This window comes from Heterodontus francisci, chromosome 4, assembly GCF_036365525.1.
Source record: "Heterodontus francisci isolate sHetFra1 chromosome 4, sHetFra1.hap1, whole genome shotgun sequence".
Taxonomy (NCBI): domain Eukaryota; kingdom Metazoa; phylum Chordata; class Chondrichthyes; order Heterodontiformes; family Heterodontidae; genus Heterodontus; species Heterodontus francisci.
The window spans coordinates 136813715-136834998 of NC_090374.1; the positions used below are offsets into that span (position 1 = coordinate 136813715).

Below are 21284 nucleotides of genomic sequence, written 5' to 3' on the forward strand. Positions count from 1 at the left end.
TCCATACTGTAAATTTATTCTCGGCTCTTCTGTAATTCTGGTTAATAGTGCAATGGCTCACTTATTTACTTGACTGTATATTTAACTGGATTTTCTTATTGTTTAATGAGATTTAGCATTTAAATTGCATTAATGATTCTGCAGTTCTGAAGGAGTGAGTCCTTTTATAAACTGATTGTTTAAAATATGACTTTTGCCTTAATATTGTCTTCCATCTTTTTTCAGGCCATATTACTTGCAGTCCAGCAGAGTTCACTTGCTCCACTGGTAGATGCATTTCCAAGAAATTTATCTGTAATGGTGATGATGATTGTGGTGATGGAAGTGATGAAAAAAGCTGTGCTCTTCCTTCATGCGGCCCACATGAGTTTCAGTGCAGTAATTCTTTGGAGTGTATATCCTTGAGTTGGGTGTGCGACCACAATGCTGATTGTACTGATCAGTCTGATGAATCTCCAGACAGATGTGGGTCCACAGCAGCTCCACTTGTCACCTGCTCTCCTAATGATGTCCAATGTGGTTCAGGTGAATGTATTCACCACAAATGGTACTGTGATGGGGATATTGACTGTAAAGATGGAAGTGATGAAGCCAACTGTTGTAAGTGGTTTTTCAATAATTGGACTCCTATGCTTATTTCCTTCCTTCATCTTTAAGTGAAGGACAATTTAAAGGAAATTTAGGCACTACTGGCACTCAAATTGTGTAGAACAGTCACATGTAGAGTCAAGCTTGTTTCATCTGACTCCAGCCATGTACCTACTGCCAATTTGCTTCACAAAACTAACCATAATGCCCATTTGGGAAATAAGAATGCATCTTTCCTAGTGTCAAAATTTCCCAAGTCACTGTAGGCCCAACTCAAATATAAGGGGAACTACCAGTGTTTTGCAAGACAGTTGGCAAAAGTAGTTCGTGATGTAAAAGAACCAGTAACAATTTGGGCTAGGAGAGCTCTATGTACATCAGTCTACCTTTTCAGGAAAGGGGATTCTGGGACTAAATTTCCACTAAGCTTGTTGAATTCTTGGCTACAATTTTGGGAATCCAATCAAATCTCTTTACTCTGAATACGTGGTTTAAAACGTCATACAGCATCAAATAACAAGTGTGCAAGCTCTAAGATCCAAATACTTTTAGCAAGTCTTAAAGGTGGTGCAGTAATATTCTTTGCTTATGCCTGTAATTCAGTTGGCTTAGTTGCAGTTAGTAACTTGAAGATTGAATCGAGGAACAGATTTAGAAAATGCACAAGACTCTCAACCTGCTGCCTGCTACAATGTGTAATGGAAATGAAGGACAGTATATAAAATACTGAGCCAATTAATTACAGTAATGTAATACAAGGATATATATTGTCACTTTTCTGCTTTAATATTTGTCTGACCACTTACCCCCAAAAGCATCCTTTTAAATGCCAAATGCTCATACCTTCAAATTAATCAGTAAAATGGATGGGTCAGATTTTGCTTGAGGCATTTTGCAACAGGCTATACTAGTTAAACTTGCAACTGCATGTCTGGGTTTGAATCCCACCACCCCCCCCCCCTTGCCAAACAATGTTGCTGGGAATGCAAGTTGTTAATAGGATAGTGAGGGCAACAGGAGCATTTGGGATTTTAGTGAACAGTGGGATCAATAGCATGTCTCAGATTTATGGGGTTGGGAAACAGGTTGTTAGTGAATTCAATGTCAAATTGGATAGTGAAAGATTGGACTAAGAGCAAACAAGATTTTAATAGTTAAATTTTTCTCAACCTGCAGGAGTGAGATTTCACACTTATAATTCATTTTCTGGGTAAGGGGTTGATTTGGTAGTCATCAACTTGTATTCATATAGCACCTCCACTTTAACATAGTGAAGTATTATCAAACAAAATTTGACAGCCATGTGAGATGTGGCAAATGAGAAATGAATACAAATGAACAAGACTGAATATGGAATATTAAAAAGTGAAAAAGCAAATAAGGGATGCAGAGGAGAAGACTGGCAGTTAATATAAAAGGGAATCTAAAAGTCATAATATAAATTGTAAAAGGAGTAGTCAGGCTGATTAGGGACCAAAAGGGATTTGTGTATGGAGGCAGGGGGCACGGCTGCAGTATTAAATGAGTACTTTGCATCTTCCTTGGTAAAGATCGATGTGTTGCAGGTCATAGTGAAAGAGCAGCTAACTCAGACACTTGAAGGGTTTAAAATTGTTAAGGAGATGGTATTGGATAGGCTGGCTGTAATTGATTTGATAAGGCACCAGGACCAGATTGGATTCATCCAAGGATACTGAGGGAAGTGAGTGGGAATTGTGGAGGCATTGGCCATAATTTTCCAGTCTTCCTCAGTCCTCTGGCACCACCCCGGAGTCTAGACAATTGCAAATGTTTACACTTGTTCAAAAAACTGTAAGGATAAGCCCAGCAATTACAGGCCAGTCAGTTTAACCTTGGTGCGGAAGTTAGAAAACAAAATTCGGGACAAATTTAATAGTCACTTGGGCAAATGCAGCAATTTCATGAAAATTACTGGGCAGTTGAGGACTAGATGCTGTTTTTGCAAAGCTAGCATTGAGCAGTGCGAATCAGTCAGCAACTTGATTCACAGGGTATCTTCCTAGCTGATCTTTGTGCATTCCTACCAGCATTCATTGTTCAGACTGAACAAAATTGGGTGCAATGTTAATTTTTATTGCAAAAATTCAAGTTTTTGTATGAGTGTTCTGCAGAGCAGGAACCCAAATGTATCCACCACAAGCCATCTATTTTGGTCTTCCCTTGATCCCATTAACTCTAAGCTTCACCTTCACCCCTGTAGAAACCAGACCTGTCATTTATCCCATATATGCTACTTGAGGGGAAATATTGACTGGTAGGGAGAGTAAACAGATGGGGCTTGATCAAGTTACTTGTGTGGAGAATGGCTGCTTTTTTTCTGTGCTGTAGCATTGTGCTCAGATTTTTTTTTTTGCTTTGTAATACACTATGAAAGTCACATTTCTTATAGTTGTAATGCACAATTGTCTTTTTTAGCACATCAAACATGTAGGCCAGATCACTTTAGATGCAGTGATGGTAACTGTATCCCTGGACATAGGCAGTGTAATGGAATTGGTGATTGCCTAGATGGTAGTGATGAAATCAACTGCAAGAAGGGTGAGTTCAGAAATATACTAATTCAATGGCTTAAATACCTTGAACTGTTCAAAACTTAATTTTGCTTTTTTACTTTGTAGTTGCGGAGTGTACAGGAACCATGGATTTCAAGTGTCAAAGTGGTGAATGCATAAACATATCCCAAGTCTGTAATCAACAGCGGGATTGCAAGGACTGGAGTGATGAACTCTTGGGAAAATGTAGTAAGTGTTTTGGGGCTAAAAGTAAAATTAACCTAATCTGAATTGTTAGTCCTTTAGCCCCACTTTCTCTGTTTTAGCTACAACATTTGATATCTTGTGGCTTTAAATCTAGGAAATCTTAATTTTTTGCACTTGTCAAACTGAACAGAATAATCTATCATCTTGCATTGTTAGTTCCTAAACTGGTTTGGCAATTATCCCAGCACTTTGCTGATAGTTGGCCCTGTTTCTGTTGTATATTGTGATTATCAAATGAGTCACTTAACTGCATGTTGAATGAACTGTTATTGGAAAAGTTGCTTCCTAATTGGGTTCTGTTGCAAAACATGCTCTAGTATTCAATGGCCTTCAGTATTTTTTAACTTGTATCTCAGTATGATGTGACGGTAATGCAGCAGGATCAATAGTGCAGTCAATTACTGAATAAACAATCATGATTTATCAGTGCTAACTGCATGTAGATAGAAACAAGTAAACTCCTTTAGGAGTTGCAATCTGTCTGGCAGAAAGGCAAAAGAACAATCAATATGCCTTTGGTGCTTTTTCATTAAGAAATCTGTTCAGCTTCAAATTTGGCTAAATTGTATTAGGGTAGTTGCATAATGTACAGGGCTGGAATTGTACACTACTAACAAATTTAAAAATTTTAGCTTGAGTATCAATTAATCAGGCAATTTTCAATGGATGATATCTTGATGTGAATACTCGAGGACTGGCAGCAAATTCTTGCCTGTGCTCAAGTTTTTAAAGATTGACACTCTAATTAGAGTTCCTACTGAGGCCAATTGTCCAACTTCTGGCCAAAGTTTTAAATTGTGGTTAGGGCAGGCAGGTGGAAGAGAATGGGATTCTTCCCTGATGAGAACACATCATTGAATTATGCACTTTTTTTAGGCTGGCTTTAATCCTGTAGGTAAACCATTGGTATTGGTTTGTGAGCCATTAATACTGTCAATGTTTTACCCAGCAATTTTTGGTGTCTTCCTTCATTCTGATAACTGCATACTCAAGATTCTCTTCCAATGACGATATGTGCGGCACAGTGGCGCAGTGGTTAGCACTGCAGCCTCACAGCTCCAGGGACCCGGGTTCGATTCCGGGTACTGCCTGTGTGGAGTTTGCAAGTTCTCCCTGTGTCTGCGTGGGTTTTCTCCGGGTGCTCCGGTTTCCTCCCACAAGCCAAAAGACTTGCAGGTTGATAGGTAAATTGGCCATTATAAATTGTCACTAGTGTAGGTAGGTGGTAGGGAAATATAGGGACAGGTGGGGATGTTTGGTAGGAATGTAGGATTAGTATAAATGGGTGGTTGATGTTCGGCACAGACTCGGTGGGCCGAAGGGCCTGTTTCAGTGCTGTATCTCTAATCTAATCTAATGTGTTTGTGGAGTTGGCATGAGTTTGACTGGTCTTTTCCCACTGATATCTTCTAATCCAGATTAGACTCTGCTAAATGTCAGTTTGCTGGGTTTGAGTCCCAAATAAAATGAACTTGGTAACCTCAAACAAAATGTGTTGGTGTGTGCTTACAGCACAAACTACCCCAAGCTGATAAAATGGAAGTCTTGTGGAGGGCACGAGGTTGTTGGTATGGGAAATGTTAAATTTCTGGTAGTGCACTCGTGTTAGAGTTCAGCCTATTGAGCAGAATAACTGGTTTATTTTTAATCTGACCTGAAAACACTCTTAATGCCAGAGCTGGGTGTCTGAGACAGTGTGTTCCAGTGGTCTGTGCTTTTATCAAACCTGCACAAAAGTTGGGAATACACCTGGTTCATCTGTAAAAGAGATCAATGTTCTCTACATAAACCCTTTAGTACACCTTTTAGATTTCAGTTGCCAATGTGTTGAATACAAAAAAAAACTGAATACAAATACAGGAAGTTTAGATGGCTAAGGAAGTAGGATACTAGTAAACATCTTGAGATCTTTTCCTCCTTGTTTCCTCCCCCAGCCACCACTGCAAATTTTATTTTAGTTGACCCTGGACTATATTTCTGCTGTCCATTTTCCTTCTTTACAACAGGCCATCTTGCATTGAAGTTGGCTTCATCCTCTTGCTTTTCTACCCCACCAAGTCTTGCCTGATCTCATGAGCGCATTCTCCTTCACCCCCTGCCACAACTTCAAAATGCCCATTCCCTCCACGTTACCTTTTGTTCCTTCCTGTGTTTGTATTTTTGTACTAATTTCATATAATTTTATCAATCAGCACATTTCCAAAACTAGCAATTTTTAACTTCTAGGTAGGCATTGAAACTCCAGCAAATGGTAACCGTACACCTAGTCAAAATCATCATGCTTCATTTGGGTACTTTTGTTTTGGGAATTAACTTGTAAATGTTATGTTTGACAATTTATTGGTGTTTATAAATGTAAAATAAAAAAATCATGTTTATTCTGAACACTTAACAATTCCAACAGTCTTTGCTATAGGGCAAACATAATTGTTCCCCAATCATACCATGAATCTTTAGTGTTTTTTTTTTTAAACACTCAAGCCATAATATGCCCAGTAATGCAGATTGCAACTCTCTAGGCTAGAAGTGATCCTGAGGAGTGGGATGCTCACTTTTATTTGTTCCCTCTGCAGATGTGAATGAATGCTTACTGAACAATGGAGGTTGTTCTCACATCTGTCAGGATCTTATCATTGGCTATGAATGTGATTGCCCTGCCGGTTTTGAATTGGTTGATAAAACCTGTGAAGGCAAGTTGATTCATTTTTTTTTAGATTATTAAAAATTGGCTTCCTTTATGAATCTAAGGATATTGGTTTATTTTTAGATATTGATGAATGTCAAAATCCTGGAACCTGCAGCCAAATTTGTATCAACCTAGAAGGAAGCTTTAAGTGTGAATGTCATACAGGATATCACATGGATCTAACTAATTGGGCTTGCAAGGCAGTAGGTAAGTAGAAAGTTTATGGAAGCAGCTTGTTCAGTTTAAAAGGCAGTAGATGGATATACAACTTCTTGAACAGTCCCTGACACACACAGATGCAATTTCAGACTTGATTTCTTTATCCTGCATTGCAACCTTCTGATGGAATTTTTCAAACTTTCAAGATCATTAATATTTAGGCTTTTAAGATTTTTAAAAAAGCTGCAGAATCAATCTTTAGTACATATGTAAAATCACTCTGTTCAACCGTCAACGTTGCATGTGCTTTTGTGGACTGTAACTAGTCATTGGAAATGCATTCATCAGTTTCTTGAAGGCTGTAAACATGTTTTCTTGAGGTGCCTTACTGAATTAAGAGGAGGGAGTGGTAATTCACTTCTAGTGATGCATCATGGGTAGCCATGGTCACCTGGAGATACTCTAAGCAATTAGGCTGGTATTGAAATATTCCCCAGACTTTTCCTTAATTTAGCTACTCTAGTGCAGACAGGTGACACTATTGATTTGTCTTTAAAAGAAATTAGAGCTTAAAAATAATCAATCATGGTCAACACAACCACTACAGTGAGTATGTTGAGATTATTCAGTCTTAAACAGATTATAATTTTTTAAGAGTTTAAAAAAAAAAACCTGAGCAATATTGAACCAGGTCAGGCAGGACTGTTGGCAGTTTTTTTTTTTTTTTCCCCCCCTCAGTGCCACATGTCTTGACTTCTTGAGCTACCCACCAATGTTAAACCAAAGTCAGCCTTAACAGCATGTCTCCACTGCAATGGCTTCCTTTGCAAACCTATCTTTTTTATACCCTTTTTCAGGAGAGGAACTGGATGTTGCATTGAAGGACTTAATTGTCTCCTCAAAGTTCTTGCTAGAAAGTGTCCAATAGTGTGGATTCTGTTGAAACTATGGAGTAAGAGCCCACCCTTGTGTTGTCCACCTTCTATGAACATCTATAGCCTTTGCAATGTTCCTTGTCCTTGATCAACCAGTCCTTCACTACAGCTGTTCCCCATGATCAGTTCCACAGTTCCCTTAAATAGCATCCTTGGCCTACAAGCCTACTTTTCAGGGGTCTCACTGTTCATGTTTACCTGTTAAGTCAGAGCTGCTCATAATGAGTATCCAGTCTAACTTTTTTCTTATCAGACCATTGAGTCATAAGGTGATCAAGTTAACTTCTATTCTAATTCTACACACTAATCAACTTCCACATTCCAAAAGAAGCATGCTTAATTAGGACCGCTTAACTGAAAATTCTAACAGCCTTGAAGTATGGCTATTTTAACTATCTAACAAGTTGCACTCCCACTACTGCATCTGACCATAGTCCCTTTTTAGGTGAGCCACAGCTGTCACCTAAAATTATCATTCCACTAGTTTTGCTTCTGGAGAAACAAAGCATTAAGCTGTTTCAGGTAAAATGAACTCCACAGCCTTAACCTATTCCTCTTGCCTATTTCAACCTGAAGCAGATTTCTTACTGTTAAGTCAGTCTGTTAACTTGGTTTGTAGTGCATCTTGTTCCCAAGTCACAATGACTTGCATTCTCTACAGTTTCCTGCTTACATTTTAAACAGCTGCTCACTTTTCCTCCATGTCCATTGGACAACTTCCATTCATTGCTTTCATTTTGTGAATGTCAGCATTTCAGCAAGGCAGCCAGGATGTCTGCAATGAAGAGCAATCTCCCTAATTTTGAAAAACCCAAATAATTACCCAATTAATCCCTGCTACAGTGAGTGAAGTGGTCGGGAGTGTCCATTTTAAAATGCTACCCTTATTTTTGCACAGGAAAACTTTCTACCCATGAAATTCTTTTTCATATCTGAAATGTATGAACACTAGTTTCATTCCATCTGAGTCTGCTAAGCACTTGATTAGCAATCTGTTTACTGGATTGAGTTTTCCAATGAAGCTATGCAATAAATTAATTCTGCTAGGAGAATTGTATCTATTACCTAGTATAAGAAATCCTTTTGTCTTTGAGAATGGTAAATAATTAGGAGCATTTTGCAGTAAACAAGCACTGTAAATGCTATTTTTTTTCCCATCTGGCCTGCATTCACTAACTGTGAATTTTTAAACTCATTCAATTGAACTTCAAAATGCACAAGGTGTGCAATAGCTTCACTGGATATGGAACATTCAGTATTGCTGTTTTTATACAATCCAAATCTTGGTCCTCTTGTAGAACCAAATATTTAAGAAAAAAAAAAATGCAAAGGTGATCTTTTCAGTAACATTGCTCAAAGGCCTGTTGGTTTTCTAAATTTGTGGATAATTTCTTGTATTTCTATAATCCTGTATAGGAAAAGAGCCTTATTTGATCTTCACTAATCGCCATGACATCCGGAAACTTGGACTGCATCGCCAAGAGTACACACAAGTAGCTGTGCAGCTGAGAAATGCTGTAGCAGTGGACACTGACATTGCTGAACAGAGAATCTTTTGGGCTGACTTAGGCCAGCAAGCAATTTTCAGGTAGTTTAATAAAAAAAAAAATAAAAAAAAAATTTTGAACTGATGCAGTAAGGCTTCGCATTGCTGTGTATCAGATCTTTCATGCAACTGTTCTGATTGTCCGAAACACTTGCTTATCAGTGTTTAATATGACTAGAAGGTTATTAGAATCTCCTGTAAGGACTCCATTCCATTCTCCCAGTTTCTCCGTCTCCAACGCATCTGCTCTGATGCTACCTTCCATGATGGTGCTTCTGATATGACCTCCTTTTTCCTCAACCGAGGATTTCCCCCCACTGTGGTTGACAGGGCCCTCAACCGTGTCCGACCCATTCCCCGCACCTTGACCCTCACCCCTTCCCCTCCCTCCCAGAACCGTGACAGGGTTCCCCTTGTCCTCACTTTTCATCCCACCAGCCTCCATATCCAAAGGATCATCCTCCACCATTTTCGCCACCTCCAGCGTGATGCCACTACCAGTCGCATCTTCCCCTCCCTTCCCCTGTCAGCATTCCGAAGGGATCGTTCCCTCTGCGACACCCTGGTCCACTCCATTACCCCCACCACCTCGTCCCCGTCCCAGGGCACCTTCCCCTGCAATTGCAGGAGGTGTAATACCTGCCCATTTACCTCCTCTCTCCTCACTATCCCAGGCCCCAAACACTCCTTTCAGGTGAAGCAGCGATTTACTTGTACTTCTTTCAATGTAGTATACTGTAATCGCTGCTCAGTGTGGTCTCCTCTACATTGGGGAGACCAAGCGCAGACTGGGTGACCACTTTGCGGAACATCTCCGCTCAGTCCGCAAGCAGGACCCTGAGCTTCCGGTTGCTTGCCATTTCAACACCCCCCTGCTCTCATGCTCACATCTCTGTCCTGGGATTGCTGCAGTGTTCCAGTGAACATCAACGCAAGCTCGAGGAACAGCATCTCATCTACCAATTAGGCACACTAAAGCCTGCCGGACTGAACATTGAGTTCAATAATTTCAGAGCATGACAGCCCCCCATTTTACTTTCATTTTTATTTTTATTTTTTTTTTACATTTTTTACAATCTTTTTTGCATTTATTTCATAGTTTGTTCAGTTTACTTACCCACTTTTTTTCAGGTTTGCACTTGCTGCTGTTCAATATTCAGTGTATTTACACCTAATCTGTACTAATGCTTTGTCTTTCAACACTATTAACATTGTTTGCCTTTGCTCCGTGACCTTTTGGTCAGCTATGTGGCCTGGTCCAATCTAGACCTCCTTTGTTATCTCTTGCCCCACCCCCACCTCACTTGCTAATAATCTGTGACTTTTCTAATATTTGTCAGTTCCGATGAAGGGTCACTGACCCGAAACGTTAACTCTGCTTCTCTTTCCACAGATGCTGCCAGACCTGCTGAGTGATTCCAGCATTCCTTGTTTTTATTTCAGATTTCCAGCATCCGCAGTATTTTGCTTTTATATTAGAATCCCATATTGGGTTTATTGAAGTAGCATCTTAAACCTATTTTCCCAGTTGAAATGTAGCATATAGTAATCTATCCACCTGCCTTAAAGCAAATTCAAGTTGCTGTTGCAAGCTAGTTCAACTAATTCTGCTTGTGCTCAGACCTGCAGGCACACATACATCAGAGATAATATGTACAAGCAATGTCTTCAATTGCCTTGTTAAACTAGTATAATCTTTACTGATTGCAATGGGATGTAGGTTAGATCACAAGACAATATTGTGTTTTGTGTGCAATACACTGCTGTGAATAACTCCAACTTCTAGCTGATGTTTTAAAGCTCTGCTTTCTGGATTTGTCAATCTTAATGTGTACAACTTGAGTTAAAATTAGGTAAGTCCGTATCATTTATGATCAGCTTGACTAAGTTTAAAGGATGCAGGTTCAAATCCCACTCAGACCTGAGCACAATTTCAAGTGATACTTGATTACTGTGCTGCCTTTCAGATAAAATGTTAAAACTGAGGCCTTTTATCTCCATGTGGGATGCCAAGATGCTATGGCATTATGAAAGAGCAGGAGTTTGTCCAGTGTCCTGGATAATTATCCAAACTTTAGCCAATGCCACCAGAATGAATCAGTTTTTTTATTCATTTTTGGATGTCACTTTGCAAATTGGTTGCATTTGCCTAACAAGTAACTAAATTTCAAAACTAATATGTGACCTGTCTTGAGCTTCTCAAATGAGACAATATACAAAATGCAGGTTATTTAGCCAAAAGAAATTAAATTCTAAACCAGTAACTTTTTTTTTCTTGCAGTCTGTCCATGGATAAATGGGACCACCCAACTGGAATTTCCATAATTAAAGATCTAGGAATCCCAGCAGGAATTGCAGTGGATTGGATCTACAAGCACATCTATTGGACTGATCGGAGTACTAAGACTATAACGGTGGCTACATTTGATGGAACCAAAAGGAAGATGCTCTTTGACACTGACTTGAGGGAACCAGCTTCTGTAGCAGTTGATCCAATAACTGGGTATTGAATTTTAACATGCAAATGTGTATAGTGAGGTGTACATGATTTATAAATGTGTAGTTGAAATACTATCTAAAGTATATGTTGTCATTTTGGATTGATATAATTTTGCTGTGGCTAGGTAGCATTAGTTGTAAATTCCAATGCTGAATATTCAGTTTCTCTTTTAATTTGTTCAGGGGATGCCAGCATTTCTTGTCCATCCCTAATTGCCCTTGAGAAGGTGATCTGCCTCCTTGAACTGCTACATTTTGTGGGGTGCAGGTACACCAACAATGCTGTTCGGAAGGGAGATCCATGATTTTGACCCACTGAAGGAACAGTGATATAGTCCCAAGTTAGGATGGTGTGTGGCTTGGAGGGGAAACTGTGTGGTGTTCCCATGAGTCTGCTGCCCTTGTCCTTCTAGGTGGTAGAGGTTGTGGGTTTGGAAGGTGCTGTCGAAGGAGCCTTGGTGAATTGCTGCAGTGCATCTTGTAAATGGTGCACACTGCTGCTACTGCATTGGTGGTGGAGGGAGTGAATGTTGAAGGTGGTGGATGGGGTGCCAATCAAGTGTCCTGAATGGTGTCAAGCTGCTGGAGTGTTGGAGCTGCACCCATCCAGGCAAGTGAAGAGTATTCCATCACACTCCTGACTACCTTGAAGATGCCTGACTGGCATTGGAGAGTCAGGAGATGAGTTACTCACTGCAGAAGTCCCAGTCTCTGACCAGCTCTTGTAACCACAGCATTTATGTGGCTGGTCCAGTTCAATTTCTGGTCAATGGTAACCCCCAGGATGTTAGTGGAGGATTCAGCGATGGTAATGCCATGGTATGTTAAGGGGAGATGGTTAGGTTCTCGTTTGAGATGATCACTGCCTGGCACTTGTGGCACAAATGTTACTTGCCCAAGCTGCATGTTGTCCAGGTCTGGCTACTTATGGACACTGGCTGTTTCAGTATCTGAGGAGTTGCAAATGGTGCTGAACATTGTGCAATTATCAGTGAACACCCTGCTTCTGACCTTATGATTGAAAGGTCATTGAAGCAGCTGAGGATGGTTGGGCCTAGCACACTACTGTGAAGAACTACTCAGTAATGTCTTGGGACTGATTGACTTAACCACAATCATCCTTTTGTTAGGTACAACTCCAACCAACAGAGTTTTCCCTGATTCCTGTTGACTCCAATTTTGCTATGGCTTCTTGATGCCATACCTGGTTAAATGCTGCCCTGATGACCAGGGCAGTCACTCTCCCCTCACCTAGAGTTCACTTTTTTTTTTTTCTTTTTGTCCATGTTTTGAACCAAGGCTGTAATGAGGTCAGGAGCTGAGTGGCCCTGGTGGAGCCCAAACTAAGCATCAGTGAGCAGGTTATTGCTGAGCAAATGACACTTGATAGCACTGACACCTTCCATCACCTTTTGCTGATGATCAGGAATAGTGATGGGGTGGTATTTGGCTGAGTTGGATTTGTCCTTTTTGTGCACAGTACATACCAGGGCAATTTTCCACTATGTCAACGTTGTAGCTGTACTAGAACAGCTTGGCTAGAGGCATGGCTGGTTCTGGAGCACAAGTTTTCTGTACTATTACCAAAATGTTGTCAGGGTCCACAGCCCTTGCAGTTTCCAGTGCCGCCTTCATCTGTTTCTTGATCATGGAGTGAATAGGATTGGCTGAAGACTGGCATCCATGATACTGGGGACCTCAGGCGGAGACTGAGATGGATCATCCACTCAGTACTTCTGGCTGAAGATGGATGTAAATGCTTCAGCCTTGTCTTTTGCACTGATTTGCTGGGCTCTCCCATTGTTGAGGATGGGGATGTTGTGGAGTAGCCTCCTGTCAATTGTCTACCACCATCCTCCTCTGGATGTGGCAGGACTGCAGAGCTTAGATCTACTCTGTTGGTTGTGGGATCACTTGGCCCTGTCTATTGTGTGCTGCTTCTGTTTCACATGCAAGTAGTCCTGTGTTGTAGCTTCACCAGGCTGATGCCTCCATTGAGGTATGGCTGGTGCTGCTCCTGGCATGCCCTCCTGCACTCTTCATTGAACTTGGGTTGGTCCCCCAGCTTGATGGTAATAGTGAAATGGGCAATATGCCAGGCCATGAGGTTACAGATTGTATTTGAATACAATTCTGCAATTGATGGCCCACAAAGCCTCACAGATGCCCAGTTTTGAGTTGCTAGATCTGTTTTGAAATCTCTCCCATTTAGCAGTGGTAGTGTCACAATGCTATGGTGGGTACCCTCAGTGAGATGACAGGACTTTGTCTTCACAAGGACTCTGTGGTGGTCACTTCTACCAAAACTAATGGACAGATGCATTTGCAACAGGTAGATTGAGCACTAGGGAGGTTTTTCCTTTTTACTGTCCCATCACTACCTGCCACGGACCCAGTCTAGCAGCTATGTCCTTTTGGGCTCTACCAGTAGTGGTGCTATAGAGCCACTCTTTGGGGGACTTCAATGTCTATCACTGAGTACATTTTGTGCCCTTGCTACCCTCCATGCTTCCAAATGGTGTTCAACATGGAGAAGCAGTGATTCATCAGCTGGGTGTGGGTGTGGTACAGTAGGTGTCTGGTTTCCTTGCCTATATTTGACCTGATTGAGTACACTACCCATGAAATCTCTATATTGAGGACTCCAGGGCAACTCCCTCCTGACTATATACTACTGTGCTGCCACCTCTGGTGGGTCTGTCCTGCCAGTGGAACGGGACATGCCCAGGAGTGGTGGTGTCAGGAACATTGTCTGCGAGGTATGATTGAGAGTGACTGTCACTGTTGCTTGCCTAGTGTGTGGGGCAGCTCTCCCAATTTTGGCACAAGCCCCCAGATGTTTGTAAGGAGGACTTTGCAGGGTCGGGGCTGGGTTTGCCATTGTCCTCCAGCACCTAGGTTGATGCTGGGTGATCCCTCCAGTTTCAGTCCTGTACTTAGCTGTATCCAACGATTACAAAGTCTGAGTGGCTTACTAGGCCATTTGAGGGCATTGAGTCACATTGCTGTGGGTCTAGAGTCACATGTAGGCCAGACCAGGCAAGGATGGCTGATTTCCTTCCCTAAAAGACATTGAGTGAATTATAATTGTAATGTATTCTGGTTGGAGAATAGCAGAGATGTGTCCTACTGCAGTGCATATCCTGACACATTAGTCATATTAGCAGCTTTGGGAAAGCCTGTACCCTGTCCTAGCTGATAGATTAGAGAAACGAGATAGAAACCCAATTTGGGGTGATGTTACAGCCCTGTATTTTACCATATTCTGTTAGCAATTTTGTAATTATTTGAAATCTGTTGGTTTGGAAGAAGTCACTTGGCCATATTTATATACTTTAAACATAGAAAATTTGGCATTTTTAGTTAGACTAGCTTCTGTTAATTAATTTTTAGGGTCCATCAAAAATTCTATATATTTTAACTCCTGTTTTTGGTTGTAGGTTTATTTACTGGTCAGACTGTGGTGAACCAGCAGTGATTGAAAAAGCAGGAATGAATGGTGCTGACCGCCAGCAACTTGTTGCCAGAGAGATTCAGTGGCCAAATGGCCTTACACTTGGTAAGGAGATTTCTGTTCAGGAAGTTGGGAAAAACTTGCCCTTTTTTCTAAAGATTGGTTTAAATGTTTAAACTTTGTCCACAGATCTTGTGAAAAGCTGCTTGTATTGGGTTGATTCAAAGCTGCATACATTATCAAGTGTCGGTCTAAATGGTCAGGATAGAAGAACAGTGCTGTGGTCGTTGGAATTCCTTGTTCATCCTTCTGCTGTCGCTGTATTTGAGGTAATGCTTTAGTTCCCATTTTTGGAAAAGTTATCAAGTAATCCTGGTCAAAATGAAGACAATTCAACTTGTATTTCATCACTAGCATTATGTAATATTGATTCAGTTTAATTCCATAATAGAACCATAGAAATGTAGCTGCTAGTTGGTACAAAATAGATCACAAACCAAATTTTGATCTTGTATTGTTGGACTGCAATTCACTGTCTCTTCTTTGTAGTGCTTCTATTAGACAAACAGGCACTTAGAATAACTGATTTTAAATATATGAAGTTCAAGGAATTTTAATTCCATTCATGAACAAAATCTAATTGCATATTCAGGCAGTGTATTGATCTGATTAGAGTATGGCCCACTATTTTTCTGAAGTGAAAATGGTCTTGTTCCAGGATAGTGTCTTCTGGACTGATGGGAAGAGTAAAGCCATCTATGGAGCCAACAAGTATACAGGAGAAAATGTTGTGGTTTTAGCTTCCAACCTTCATGAGCCTCAGGACATCATTGTTTACAATGAGCTATTGCAGCCATTTGGTAAGATTTGTACAAAATCAGATTTACATACTTTACAAAAGAAAATCCATATCAACTTGTGGCTATTGTTACAAGCAAGGCTGGAGGAGTGCACTCTTAATTCAGGTCACAGCATATCAATAAATTTTCCCATTTACTGAAACAGACCATTAGATTCTTTGTCCCCAGAATAAAGCACACCAAGGTTTCTTTAATCAGCAAAAATAAGTTTATAAACCAAATCTTAAATGAAGTAAATCTATATATAAATTGATATTAAAGCTAATTTTTTCCTAGTCATGTACATCTAAAAACTGGGGAGGGGGGGGTGGTGGTTTGAAGAAAGGGGTGTTGGTTTACAGCTGTTTCATAGGAGTAAAAGGAATTTTAAAAAACCATGATCTGGAAGGAAGTTCTACCGTTTGGCAAGATGTCCCAAAGTCGAATAGTTGGGTGCCACTTGAAGTCTTTGCTGGCAAGGTTGATGAATAGTCTGATGGGTAGGTGTTCAAAGAACTTCTATGGTGTAGGGCTTCCATCATGCTTGTAGCAACAAGTCAGTTCTCATTTGATGCAAAAGTCCTCCTTGCATTTAAAAAAAAAAAATTATGCAAATTCAGCATTTCTTCAAAAATGCAGGAGACAACAGTGCTATTCCATACAAGCTTGCTTTTCAAGAGCAAGGATTCTTTTAGAGGTAATACTTTTCTGGTTCTCGTCTCCAGGAAGGTCAAAATCAAATTCCAGTTGCCTGCTTTAGTCCAAACCCACTCACTTTTAAACAGTTCTAAAAATGAAACCAAAACCTTTCAGAAACAAGTCACATGCCAAGTCATAAAGTCTCTCGTCGCACAAAGGGTAGCTGAGGTCAAACCGCCTGCTGGTTTCCTCTGAAATTACCTGGTTTCCAATATTTGTTTACTAGTCAACCCAGGAACCTCTTGTTGACCCTACCTTCCTTCCAAAAGCATCCATAGTGTTCAGCTATCTCAATGTCAACTGAAATCCTTTTCAGTTTTTAAAAAAAAAAAAAACCCAAGTTTTAATAAAGGAAATCCTAGTAATACTATTCATTTAATTTAAAATGGAATAGAAACATAGAAAACGGGAGCAGGAATATGCCATTCGAGCCTGCTCTGCCATTCATTATGATCATGGCTGATCATCCAACTCAGTAATTTGTTCCTGCTTTCCTCCCATATCCTTTTCTGATCCCTTTTAGACCCAAGAGCTACATCTAACTCCTTCTTGAAAACAGTGTTTTGGCCTCAACTGCTTTCTGTGGTGAATTCCACAGGCTCACCACTCTCTGGGTGAAGAAATTTCTCATCTCAGTCCTGAATGGTTTACCCCATATCCTTAGACTATGACCCCTGGTTCTGGACTCCTCCCACCATCAGGAACATCCTTCCTGCATCTATCCTGTCAAGTCCTGTTAGAATTTTATAGGTTTCTGAGATTCCCCCCCCTCTCCGCTGAACTCCAGAAAATATAATCCTAACTGACTCAATCTCATGTCAGTCCCGCCATCCCAGGAATCAGTCTGGTAAACCTTCGCTGCACTCCCTCTATAGCAAGAATATCCTTCCTCAGGTAAGGAGACCAAAACTGCACAATCCAGGTGTGGCCTCACCAAGGCCCTGTATAATTGCAGCAAGACATCCCTGCTCCTGTACTCTAATCCCCTCACTATGAAGGCCAACATACCATTTGCCCTTTTTACCACCTGTTGCACCTGCATGCTTACCTTCAGTGACTATGAGAACACCCAGGTCTCTTTGCATATCCCCCTCTGTTTATAGTCTTTCAGATAGTCTGCCTTCCTGTTTTTGCTTCCAAGTGGATAACCTCACACTTATCCAAATTATACTGCATTTGCCCACTTACTCAACTTGTCCAAATCACCCTGAAGCCCCTCTGCATCCTCCTCACAACACTCCCTCCCACCCACTTTTGTCATCTGCAAATTTGGAGATATTGCATTTAGTTCCCTCATATAAATCATTTAATATATATTGTGAATAGCTGGGGTCCTAGCACGGATCCCTGTGGTACCCCTCTAGTCACTGCCTGCCATTCGGAAAAAGACTGTTTATTCCTACTTTGTTTCCTGTCTGCCAACCAATTTTCTATCTATCACAATACACTACCCCAATCTCATCTATTTTAATTTTACATGCTAACTTCTTATGTGGTACATAACAAATAGGAACAGGAGTGAGCCATAACAGCGCCTTGAGCCTGCTTTACCATTTAGTAAGATCATGACTGAACTTGATTCAACTCCACTTGCCTGCCCTAACACTAATGATGTGACCTACTTTAGCCCCACTGTATGCTTTGATTCTTTTGGCCAACCACTTGCTAATGGACTGTGGAACTTTGCCTATGCACTACTTTCTTCCTGGTCTCTCCTTTTGTCAATGCCGCTCACAACTTAAACTTGAGTCTTGCTGTAGGAAGGCCACTTCAATCTCTACCTCTTCACCTACCTTACTTCCCCCTCCCCAGCAAAAATCAAATCTAGGAAATGGAGAGGAATCCAAGTTTAACCCGGTGTCAAAAGCAAACATTGCTTTTTTAAACTCATCATGCAACTTTTTGGTATTGCAAATTTCATGAACCTATTTGGGCAACATTCTATTTCCAAAGTATGATTTGCTAATCACTGATCTGGAACTTTTAAAGTGGGGGGGGGGAAACTAAGTCTACAGTTCCTCTTATCTCAAATTGAAGATCTATACTTTGTTTACAGGTAAAAATTGGTGTGCCAAAAGCTTGAAGAATGGAGGTTGTGAATTCATGTGTCTCCCTGCTCCTTGGTTTAACAGTCAGTCACCTAAATACACATGTGTGTGTCCATCTGGAAAGGAGCTGGAGCCGAATGGACAATATTGTAGAAAGGGTATATGTAAAATTTATACTGTTCATAATATGAAGCACCAGCTTTATAAATTCACTGCATAATGAATGCAGTGTCTGGGAACCATTTTTAATCTATATTCTGAAGTTCACTGGGCATAAAGCTTTTTAACTTTTTGTAACTAAAGTTGGGTTAATGGGCCAGAATATACTGTAGCTGGTGAATGCTGGCATTATTAAACTTTACCTGTTTAATTTCCACAAGACTTTGCACTGGAAGTTGCTGTAAATGGAGACCAAAACAGGCATCTGGGATCGGAACAGAACAAGCAACTGTGTATCTCCTTAACCAGTCAGATTGAAGTGTTATGCAGTGAGCAGTTTGAACCAGGCAGTTAGGATGATGAATTCAATGTCAAATTGGCTACAGATGGCAAAAGAGGGAAAAGTTGGATTAAGAAGTAATTTACATTTTTTAAATCGATAATTAAAAGGTGAAGGAATGAGCCTGCACACTTGCAATCAGTACCATAGAGATTGTTTGAAAGTAGTGAGCCTTAGCATGCCAGTAAAAAGGATACTTTAACTGAAATGGACATGCCATAACTAGTGCATTTAGTTCCTATCTGCCATAGGAACTTGATGCTGTTCACTGAATTTGAATAATGAAGACCCATACCATTTTGCAAAGCTAATAGTGGAGTAGCACATCTTAGACAGCCCTCATCTGCAGTTGTGCAATTTAAGCACGCAATAACAGTGAGTGTTTGTTTTGAAAGCAAATTTTGGTCCATTATGATTTTAGAATTGTGAAAAATATATTTACCCTTGTGTTCATGCAAGCAGTTTTTCTTATGCTAGTTCAGTTTTAAAATTAAACAGCAATAAGATGGATGCTGGGTCTTTAAGTGTACATGTAGAATATTTACATGCTAATCTGGTCATAGGGTGATTACAGCACAGATGGAGACCATTTGGCCCATTGTCTGTTCTGACTCAAATCTACTCAATTCCATCTCATTGCTCTTTCCCCATAGCAAATCAAAAGAAGCCATGTAGGATGACAACTCTGCAGTTCCAGAATATTTAAAGAAACCATGTGTAGAAGGAGGGAAACAGAAGATGAGAATCTCCACTTTATTTCTAACCTTTCATCCTTGGGTATATTGGGGGTTAAAGGAAAGTTGGATCATTGGGGGGTAAATAGGAATTTCAGCTGCATTGGTGATGCAAAGATGTGTCTAGTGATAAAAGTTTAGAACCAGGTGCCATACTTGACCCCCTGCGTAATGAGCCAAGCAGGATTATGACATCCTGAGCACTGCTGCCTAATCACCCAGGCTGGCTCACTACTTCTACCTGCAAGGGTAGACCAGTCGCTCTGCTGAGTTCTTCCCACTTTGCTCCAGGTAATACAAGTCTGTGCTTTAACAGATAAAATGGTGAAGGTGATTCTTCTAGTTAGATGATCAGCCTGAAGCTTGGTACTGCTTTGTGCTGCTATGCTCCATGATAACTTTTTTAACTTTTTAAAACAATTTTAACTTGTGCACAGAAGGGTCCCTAAGCATGACTGAGCTGTCTGGACTCTGATAGATGGAGATGATTTGTGTGTTTTAGTAAAATAAACTACCTGTGTGGATTATAATTGCTATGTGGAACAGTCTTCAAGCAGTGGGTCTCCATGTGTCGACATGAGGTTAACCTATAAGAAAATCCATAGAAACTTAAACGTTCCAAAGTTTCTTTCCATGCCTGTGATTTTGTTGTACAGAACAGACTACCTCAAGTGTTTAAAAAGGAAACTTAACTGTCTTCACTCCCAGTTTGTGCCAAAATGTTTGTCTATGTTCTTAAAAATAGGATTCGAGTAAGGGCTCATGAGATTTTCATATTCCTTTTCAGCAATGGTACATGAAACTACAGCTACACCTTCTACTTTGTCCTCTGGCACTGCAAAATACCTGCCTTCTGACTTGTACACAACAGTTATGCCTCCTAGAGGTAATGCCAGTGCATCTAAATGTATAAATAAGTAACTACTGAATGTATAAATAAGTGACTACTAAATCTTAATTTATAATATGTCAATGTGGTAGAGTACCTTAATTTGCTTTGACTTTAAACCAGGTTAATGCTTTATAATTACTTCAATGTTAACAGTATGTAATGGTACACTATTCAGAATGTTGTGCTTTACTCAATCAAATGGCTTGAACTGCCTTCAGATTGGATTGTAACTTTTTGAAAATTTTTCAGTAGAATTCAATTATCACATCTGTTTCCATACAGAGAGAAATTCAAATGCTACACTTGATAAAGTGAATACATCAGAGGGGGGCTCTGGAGCTGGTTGGATTGCACTTGCTATTTGTAAGTGTTTCCAAAGCTTTTTAAACAGTTTGCCTCTATCTCAATGGTTAAAGATGCAAGTAATTTTTCTATCAATTGTGTAACAGTTAAATATTTGTACAGTTAAAATTTGGAAGAACAGCATTAGATCTAGGAATTACAGCTCCTAAAAGGCCACTATAATTCTTAAACTGAACAGTTAGCAATTTAGAAACTAAAGCATGATCTATTACTCTGAATTATCTAATTCTGACTTTTTATATTTCAGTGCTCTTCACAATGGCTGGTGTAGCTGGCTACATTAAATGGCAGGACTGGAAAAGAAAGAATCAACAGAGCATGTATTTTGAGAATCCAGCCTTTGAGTGTGACTGATTTTTGCAGGAGGCAAATAAAGTTCAATTCAATTTTAAAGTATTTTAGTATTTTATTAGAGCAAAGAAATATGTACTAAAATATACAGTGCCACTTGCTTTCTCATGCCAATCTGTAGGTGAAATTCTCAACTTGTTTTATTCATTTGAAAACTGTAGTCAATATGGTTTAGGTTGAGCTGATCAGTGGCAAATAACACTTGTGCCAAG

At 40.1% G+C, this 21284-nt stretch overlaps 1 protein-coding gene across 1 annotated transcript in view; it reads left to right on the plus strand.

Moving 5' to 3' along the window:
- The window catches only part of LOC137369261 (low-density lipoprotein receptor-related protein 2-like), a 102450-nt gene extending 81367 nt beyond the window's left edge, over positions 1-21083 (plus strand). The window contains 14 exon segments of the mRNA XM_068030209.1: positions 226-600; positions 3025-3194; positions 3197-3350; positions 5942-6058; positions 6136-6261; positions 8565-8736; positions 10976-11197; positions 14634-14752; positions 14837-14976; positions 15366-15507; positions 18242-18391; positions 20254-20352; positions 20641-20721; positions 20969-21083. Coding sequence (XP_067886310.1) covers positions 226-600; positions 3025-3194; positions 3197-3350; positions 5942-6058; positions 6136-6261; positions 8565-8736; positions 10976-11197; positions 14634-14752; positions 14837-14976; positions 15366-15507; positions 18242-18391; positions 20254-20352; positions 20641-20721; positions 20969-21075 — 2174 coding nt within the window. The 3' untranslated portion in view covers positions 21076-21083.
- The last annotated feature ends 201 nt before the right edge of the window (positions 21084-21284 follow it).